Source organism: Pan troglodytes, chromosome 5, assembly GCF_028858775.2.
Source record: "Pan troglodytes isolate AG18354 chromosome 5, NHGRI_mPanTro3-v2.0_pri, whole genome shotgun sequence".
NCBI classification, from domain to species: domain Eukaryota; kingdom Metazoa; phylum Chordata; class Mammalia; order Primates; family Hominidae; genus Pan; species Pan troglodytes.
In genome coordinates, this window is record NC_072403.2 from 36,597,768 (window position 1) to 36,607,009 (window position 9,242).

The 9,242-nt window shown below is 50.0% G+C and overlaps 1 protein-coding gene across 1 annotated transcript; it reads left to right on the plus strand.

The window, feature by feature from the left end:
- The first annotated feature begins 2,752 nt into the window (after positions 1–2,752).
- On the plus strand, positions 2,753–6,647 carry TUBB (tubulin beta class I). The gene is given in 4 exon segments (NM_001045509.1): positions 2,753–2,809; positions 4,787–4,895; positions 5,168–5,278; positions 5,590–6,647. Coding segments are annotated over 4 exon segments (1,335 nt in total).
- The last annotated feature ends 2,595 nt before the right edge of the window (positions 6,648–9,242 follow it).

Below are 9,242 nucleotides of genomic sequence, written 5' to 3' on the forward strand. Positions count from 1 at the left end.
GTGGCATTTCACTCCTTGTTGCATTGGAATTTCATTTCCTTTTGATTTGGTTTGTAGTAGAAGTAATATCTTTCTTCCTGGGAATACATATCTGACGGACATTTTGAGGTCATTTTCTTAAATCCAAGATCCTAAAGATCTGTAGTCGAACAGAGAAAACTGGTTTGCTCTCTGTCTTAAAGGCTGTCCCCACCTTTCGAGGGGCGAGGGAAGGATCATAAAATCATTTATTTTTATTTTTTAATTAACTAATTTATCTATTTTTTGAGATGGAGTTTTGCTCTTGTTGCCCAGGCTGGAGTGCAATGGCGCGATCTCGACTCACCGCAACCTCCGCCTCCCAGATTCAAGCGATTCTCCTGCCTCAGCCTCCCAAGTAGCTGGGATTACAGGCATGCGCCACCACGCCCAGCTTATTTTTGTATTTTTAGTAGAGACGTGGTTTCTCCATGTTGGTCAGGCTGGTCTCGAACTTCTGACCTCAGGTGATCCGCCCGCCTCGGCCTCTCAAAGTGGTGGGATTACAGGCGTAAGCCACCGCGTGCGGCCATTTATATTTTATTTTTTGAGACGGACTTTCGCTCTTGTTGCCTAGGCTGGAGTGCAATGGCGCGATCTCGACTCACCGCAACCTCCGCCTTCTGGGTTCAAGCAATTCTCCTGTCTCAGCCTCCCGAGTAGCTGGGATTACAGGCATGCGCTACCACGCCCGGCTAATTTTGTATTTTTAGTAGAGACGGGGTTTCTCCATGTTGGTAAGTCTGGTCTCAAACTCCGGACCTCAGGTGATTCTCCCGCCTGGGCCTCCCAATGTGCTGGGATTACAGGCGTGAGCCACTGCGCCCGGCCTATTTTATCTCACAATAAGACATGAAGAAAATGGTAACTATAACACTTGCATAATTCATAAAGTCCTTTCTGTTGGTTATCTCAATTCTGTGCACAACAGTCAAATAAGCAGATTTTACAAACGAGGAGCTGGAGCCCTGCAAAGTTAAAGGACTTTCCTAGGATCCTACAGCTAATATAGAGACAAATTGAAACAAGTTATCTGATTGTGTATTTTGAGTTATTTCTACTCCCACAAAATGACTGTGTTCATTTCCCTAAAACGTAAAGCATTATATTTTAAGTGGGTAGAGAAGGCTTACACAAGTTGATGTTCCCTCATTTAGAAGGCAACTTAGAAATACATTGATCTGCCCAGCGCGGTGGCTCACGCCTGTAATCCCAGCACTTTGGGAGGCAAAGGCGGGCGAATCACGAGGTGAGGAGATCGAGACCATCCTGGCTAACACAGTGAAACCCTGTCTCTACTAAAAATACAAAAAAAAAAAAAAACAAAAACAAAAAACATTGATCTGTGTGATCGAATGTGAATTAACAATGACGTTGACTTGATACTACATTTCTGAGTGGTTACCACATTTTATTGATTGTATGCTTCTCACCAGACTGCAACATCCTGGAGGACAGGGAGCTAATTCTTAATCATTTTGTAACCATAGCTCCTAATTTGGTGGATACATAGTAACTATCAAATAAGTGAATAATAAATCTATGGGAAGAAGCAGATGGACTCCGTCTTGAACCCACTCAATTTTTCCCCCATCAATTACCCCTCTCTCGTTTTTCAATACTGGGTCTCTTGCAGAGTTGCAGTGGCGGCCACCTGGTCAGTGAAATCAGCGAATTGAAAAACCACTGACTTCATTAACATGTCTAAAGAGGCAGGCTGAAAAAACTGAAAATCTATCAGGCATCTCATTCCATAGTTCCCTGTTTGACAAGAAGACCAAGGTGTCTTCAAAGTCTGCCCTAAGGTCCAGATCTCCTACCCACGTAGGAGACTTCTAGTTTCACAAATCCCCGATGTCGGTTTCTCTAAACTATTTTATTCTTTGAACATACTCTCCAGACAACATCGCTATCCTGAAAAGCCCTTGCTGCAATTTTGTTTCTCTTTCAAAACAATGGCTCGAAAATTTCCAAGGAAATAGCAAGAGGGCGATTCCCTTCTTGAAGTATTTGAGGGAGCAGAAGCTTACTGAAGTTCATGCCTTGGGTCACCAAAGGCCAGGGGAGGCAGAGCACGGTGCCAGACTTCTCCCCATTTTTCGCTGAGCTAAGCAATCCTTTCTCCCCTAGAGGTACTGCAGCTGGGAGCTTTCAGGGCGTGTCTACCCCACCACCCAACTTCTGGAACCCCAGACTTCTCAATTCCTGTACCCCCGAGAACTGCTCACTTTTTGTACAAAAACCTCAGGCATAGAGGAAAGGAATCTTGCGCAAGGTCGTTTTTCATTTACAAAACAAAAACCCCATGAAAACCAAACCGGTACCCACCCATTCGTCACTTCATTTTGCAGCATGGACAACAATAGGGGACTACAACTCCCAAAGAGGACTGCGCTCGTCCACTGGCTCAGAGGCCAATGGACGCCTGGTACATGACCGGCATCGACTAATCAGGGCCAGGCTCGATGAGGCTTTGTCTCCCTACCGCGCGCGGGGCCGATTCTCCCGCCTCCCAGCCCCGGCGCACGCGCGCCCCGCCCAGCCTGCCTTCCCTCCGCGCCCTCCCCTCTCCTTTCTCCCTTTCAGAACCTTCCTGCCGCCGCGTTTGCACCTCGCTGCTCCAGCCTGTGGGGCGCATTCCAACCTTCCAGCCTGCGACCTGCGGAGAAAAAAAATTACTTATTTTCTTGCCCCATACATACCTTGAGGCGAGCAAAAAAATTAAATTTTAACCATGAGGGAAATCGTGCACATCCAGGCTGGTCAGTGTGGCAACCAGATCGGTGCCAAGGTAAGAATTTTACACCTCTTTTATTTCTTTTTACAAGGAAAAATCCAGGTAAGTTATGAAAAAATGGTTGTGGGGCATTTGCACCCTCTATCCTTAATCAAGCTTTGCCCCTCTCAAGTTTGTTACATTTATATATATAACAATTGTAGCTAGCATTTGCTTTTGGAAAGCTGGGAATCATTTTTCTTGGCAGGCACATTTTGGAGAAACTAGTAAAAGGGCTCTTCGGGTTTGGGGGCGGGAAGACCGAGGACTTACAAGATGTTACTTAAAAGGGCTTCTAACGGTCCGAGAACCGGGCAGGGAGAGAGATGCGGAAACGGTCGCAGACAAAGCGGGGCGAGGTTTTGCCCATGTGCATCCCGCCCAACCCCCCTGCGGGGTTCTTAGGACCAAACCGGAGCGGGAAGGGGTGAGGCCGTCGGGCGGCTGCAGAGAGCTCCAGCGCAAGGGTGGGGGGCGATGCGCCAGGGTGGGCTGCGCTGGGCGCTACCTTTCACAAAAGACCAGGGACCCCAACGCGCCCGCGACCCCAGAGGGCCGGTCCTGTAGTTGTTCCTGGGTGGAAGGAGAATAAGAACGGGATTAATTTTACTTGCTTTCATGGCCCCTAAGAGAGACTTTTTTAGGGCGTGAACAGATATGTCGAGAAAATGGGGGTGTGTGGTTTTCTTTAATGAGTCCCTCAGGACTTAATGGGAGAGAAAGAATCCTTTAAATCAAGGGGTAGAAATCTAGCGAAGGAATAAAAATTCCGAGGCCAAGGGGGATTTTTTTTTTTTTTTTGCGCGCGGTTACAGTGTAGCGGGGGAGGGGCGGGAGGAAGTGCGGCTGCTACGTTGTAGCAGAAGGGCGGGGCCCTGCGCGGGGGGGGGCCGGGGCGCCGTGGGCGCGCGGGGACAATGCGGCGGTGCCCGCCGGCAGGGGCGCGCTACCTTGGGCCCCGCCCCTCGCGCGCTGAATTTTTGTCCCTGGCCCCGCCCACGCGCGAAGTTTTTTGTCGGCGGCTCGACCTGCGCGTGCGCCGCAGTCACGTGGAGGGCGGGGGGGTGGTGGACTGCGGCGGCAGCTCTTTCCTCAGACCCCAGCCTTTTGTTCGCCGCGCGGTGGGGCGGTGCCCAGCTTGGGGGAAGGAGAGCGGCGCTTATCGAAGTGTGGTCGACCTCCATCCGCCCACCGAGCACTTGGGACCCGCTGCACATATCCAGAGCAGGGAAAGCTGTGGCTTTCTCGGGGGAGCGAGTGTCTAGGGGAAGGGTGTGGCAGGCACACGGGATGCCATGCCCTAGAACAACGGCCTGAGCGCGTGTGGAATTAAAATGGGAGATGTGGGGTCGAGGTGGGCGAATTGAGATCCCTCCAGGTCAGGGGTTCGAGACCATCCTGGGCAACAAAGCGAGACCCTCCCCCATGCCACGTTTCTACAAAAAATAAAAATAAAAAATTAGCTGGGCGTGGTGGCGCGCGTCTGTGGTCCCAGCTACTCGAGAGGCTGAGATGGGAGGATCGGTTGAGCCTGGGAGTTCCACGCTGTAGTCATCCGTGATTGCACCACTGCACTGCAGGCTGGGCAACAGGAAGACCCTGTCTTAAAAATTAGAAGAAGCTGGGCGCGGTGGCTCACCCTTGTAATCCCAGCACTTTGGGAGGCCAAGGTGGGCGGATCACGAGGTCAAGAGATCTAGACCATCCTGGCCAACATGGTGAAACCCGTCTCTACTAAAAATACAAAAAGTAGCTGGGCGTGTTGGTGCGCGCCTATAGTCCCAGCTACTCCGGGGGCTGAGGCAGGAGAATCGCTTGAACCCGGGAAGCAGAGGTTGCAGTGAGCCGAGATAGCGCCACTGCACTCCAGCCTGGTGACAGAGCGAGACTCCGTCTCAAAAAAAATTAAGAAAAAGATGAAATAAAATAGTAGTTGGGGACATAGTTGGCTGGGACTTGACCTGTTGTGGTCTCGTTGCTCCCCCTCGGCAGTTCTGGGAGGTGATCAGTGATGAACATGGCATCGACCCCACCGGCACCTACCACGGGGACAGCGACCTGCAGCTGGACCGCATCTCTGTGTACTACAATGAAGCCACAGGTAAGGGCAGGAGCCCGGGCAGCTCAGGTTCCCTTCCCTGTCTCCCACTTATCTGGGATCTCTTTCCATTTCTGGGCACGCCTTATCCCCTTTGGGTGAATCTGTCATTTTGTCCCTTTTGTGAACCACCGTCGGGGCCAAAGACGTCTGCTGCCACCTGGTGGCAGGACCTGGAATGACAAGTCTCTGATCCCTGCTGTCTCCCATTTCCAGTATATCTATAAACCTTCCCTTCTGCCAGATTTCACAGCTCTTAACTTTATTCTCTGTAGGTGGCAAATATGTTCCTCGTGCCATCCTGGTGGATCTAGAACCTGGGACCATGGACTCTGTTCGCTCAGGTCCTTTTGGCCAGATCTTTAGACCAGACAACTTTGTATTTGGTGAGTTATACAGATGATATTAGCAGATGATATACCATCGTGTTCAACTTATTTGGGTGCAAGAACACAGCAAAAGTTAGGAGATGATTGTTGTATTGGAGTGCTAATACAGAAATGTGTTCTGAAATCTAATGGAGGGTAGAGGTAGTGCCTACTATTGCTGGTAAATTATGGGGCAGTAGGGGGAGAATATATCACAGTGAAGGAGAAAGAAGATACATCCGAGGGAATTATTTGAAAAGTTGAAAGATGGAAACATCATGTATCTTCCATACCCTGTTAATTGAGCTTTTCTCCTGACTGCATTCCAGGTCAGTCTGGGGCAGGTAACAACTGGGCCAAAGGCCACTACACAGAGGGCGCCGAGCTGGTTGATTCTGTCCTGGATGTGGTACGGAAGGAGGCAGAGAGCTGTGACTGCTTGCAGGGCTTCCAGCTGACCCACTCACTGGGCGGGGGCACAGGCTCTGGAATGGGCACTCTCCTTATCAGCAAGATCCGAGAAGAATACCCTGATCGCATCATGAATACCTTCAGTGTGGTGCCTTCACCCAAAGTGTCTGACACCGTGGTCGAGCCCTACAATGCCACCCTCTCCGTCCATCAGTTGGTAGAGAATACTGATGAGACCTATTGCATTGACAACGAGGCCCTCTATGATATCTGCTTCCGCACTCTGAAGCTGACCACACCAACCTACGGGGATCTGAACCACCTTGTCTCAGCCACCATGAGTGGTGTCACCACCTGCCTCCGTTTCCCTGGCCAGCTCAATGCTGACCTCCGCAAGTTGGCAGTCAACATGGTCCCCTTCCCACGTCTCCATTTCTTTATGCCTGGCTTTGCCCCTCTCACCAGCCGTGGAAGCCAGCAGTATCGAGCTCTCACAGTGCCGGAACTCACCCAGCAGGTCTTCGATGCCAAGAACATGATGGCTGCCTGTGACCCCCGCCACGGCCGATACCTCACCGTGGCTGCTGTCTTCCGTGGTCGGATGTCCATGAAGGAGGTCGATGAGCAGATGCTTAACGTGCAGAACAAGAACAGCAGCTACTTTGTGGAATGGATCCCCAACAATGTCAAGACAGCCGTCTGTGACATCCCACCTCGTGGCCTCAAGATGGCAGTCACCTTCATTGGCAATAGCACAGCCATCCAGGAGCTCTTCAAGCGCATCTCGGAGCAGTTCACTGCCATGTTCCGCCGGAAGGCCTTCCTCCACTGGTACACAGGCGAGGGCATGGACGAGATGGAGTTCACCGAGGCTGAGAGCAACATGAACGACCTCGTCTCTGAGTATCAGCAGTACCAGGATGCCACCGCAGAAGAGGAGGAGGATTTCGGTGAGGAGGCCGAAGAGGAGGCCTAAGGCAGAGCCCCCATCACCTCAGGCTTCTCAGTTCCCTTAGCCGTCTTACTCAACTGCCCCTTTCCTCTCCCTCAGAATTTGTGTTTGCTGCCTCTATCTTGTTTTTTGTTTTTTCTTCTGGGGGGGTCTAGAACAGTGCCTGGCACATAGTAGGCGCTCAATAAATACTTGTTTGTTGAATGTCTCCTCTCTCTTTCCACTCTGGGAAACCTAGGTTTCTGCCATTCTGGGTGACCCTGTATTTCTTTCTGGTGCCCATTCCATTTGTCCAGTTAATACTTCCTCTTAAAAATCTCCAAGAAGCTGGGTCTCCAGATCCCATTTAGAACCAACCAGGTGCTGAAAACACATGTAGATAATGGCCATCATCCTAAGCCCAAAGTAGAAAATGGTAGAAGGTAGTGGGTAGAAGTCACTATATAAGGAAGGGGATGGGATTTTCCATTCTAAAAGTTTTGGAGAGGGAAATCCAGGCTATTAAAGTCACTAAATTTCTAAGTATGTCCATTTCCCATCTCAGCTTCAAGGGAGGTGTCAGCAGTATTATCTCCACTTTCAATCTCCCTCCAAGCTCTACTCTTTGGAGGAGTCTGTCCCACTCTGTCAAGTGGAATCCTTCCCTTTCCAACTCTATGTCCCTCACTCGAGCTCCTTTCCCCTGATCAGAGAAAGGGATCAAGGGGGTTGGGAGTGGGGGAAGAGACCAGCCTTGGTCCCTAAGCCTCCAGAAACGTCTTAATCCCCACGTTTTCTTACTCCCAAAAAAGAATGAACACCCCTGACTCTGGAATGGTGTATACTGCCACATCAGCGTTTGAGTCAGTCCCCAGAGGAGAGGGGAACCCTCCTCCATCTTTTTTGCAACATCTCATTTCTTCCTTTTGCTGTTGCTTCCCCCCTCACACACTTGGTTTTGTTCTATCCTACATTTGAGATTTCTATTTTGTGTTGAACTTGCTGCTTTTTTTCATATTGAAAAGATGACATCGCCCCAAGAGCCAAAAATAAATGGGAATTGAAAAAAGCTGCGAGATGTGTGCTTATTTAGGGAAACACGGCTGATGGAGGCATGGGGCCTGAGTTCAGTTGCACTGCTCTCCTTAAATTGACACTGAGTCCCTGTCCTACGGATTCAACCAACTGGATATTGGGAAAAGAGTTGTACTGGACATGTATAGACTTCTCATTATTCCCTAAACAATAATAGTATAAATTATTTACATAATATTTGCATTAGATTAGGTATTACAAGTAACGTAGAGATGATTTGAAGTACACAGGTTATATGCAAGTACTACATTTTATATGAGGGACTTGGGTGTCTGCCGATTTGGTATCTCAGGGAGGTACTGGTAAGGACACTGACTGCTTTATAGACCCTCACGTCATTGTTTCTGGTACCCAAACTGCTCTGAGCACTAGTCAGTCTTTACTGTAGTCTCTTGATGGCTCACTACAGCCTTGATGTCCTGGGCTTAAGCAATCCATCTCATTCTCCCAAGCAGCTGGGACTGTAGGCATAAGCCAGGTGAGCCAGTGCACCAGGCCCACCAATGAGTCTTAACTGGGGAAGGCATAGGCTTAGATGCAGGATCCAGGGATGGAAAATGGAAGCTGAGAAGAATGACAAGTCACGTGTAACTGGTTTCCAGACCAGCATCCACATCCTCTGGGAACTTGCAGAAATAAATGCAAGTTTTTCATCCCACCCAGATGTACTGAACCAGAAATGGTTGAACTGGCCTGGGCCACCCAGCCCAGAATTCCTTTGGGTTATGTGTACCCATGGCCATTTCCTGTGATCCTGTGGGCTTAGTCAACCTATGACACCAAGATAACTAGTGAAGCCCTGGTATGGTGGCTCCCACTTGTAATCCCAGCACTCTGGGGGGCCGAGGCAGGAGGATGGCTTCAGCCCAGGAGTTCCACACCAGCCTGGGCAGCAGTGAACCATCTAACAAAAAAAAAGCTGGGCATGGTGGTGCATGCCTGTAGTCCCAGCTGCTGGGGTGGGGGGGTGGTGGTTGTTGGGGGTAGGGGGGTGGGGATTGGATGGGAGGATTGCCTGAGCCTGGGAGGTTGAGGCTGCAATGAGCCCTGACCCTACCCCTGCACCCCAGCCTGGGTGACAGAGCAAGACCTTGTCTTTTTTTTTTTCTTTTTTCTTGAGATGGAGTCTTGCTATGTCGCCCAGGTTGGAGCACATTGGCGCGATCTTGGCTCACTACAACCTCTGCCTCGCGGGTTCAAGGAATTCTGCCTCAGCTTCCCAAGTAGCTGGGATTACAGGCACCCACCATCACGCCGGGCTAATTTTTGTATTTTAGTAGAGATGGGGTTTCACCACGTTGGCCAGGACTGGTCTCAAACTCCTGACCTCAAATGATCCACCCGTCTCAGCCTCCCAAAAAGTTCTGGGACTACAAGCATGAGCCACCGCGCCCGGCCCAAGCCCAAGACCTTGTCTTTAAAAAAAAAAGGATAACTAGGCGGGATTGCTACCTTATGGTCCCATTCTAAAACAATCTGTACCATCTACTACCTCATACTTTTAAGTTCACAATGCAAGTCTCAAAGCTACCCTGAAAACAATAA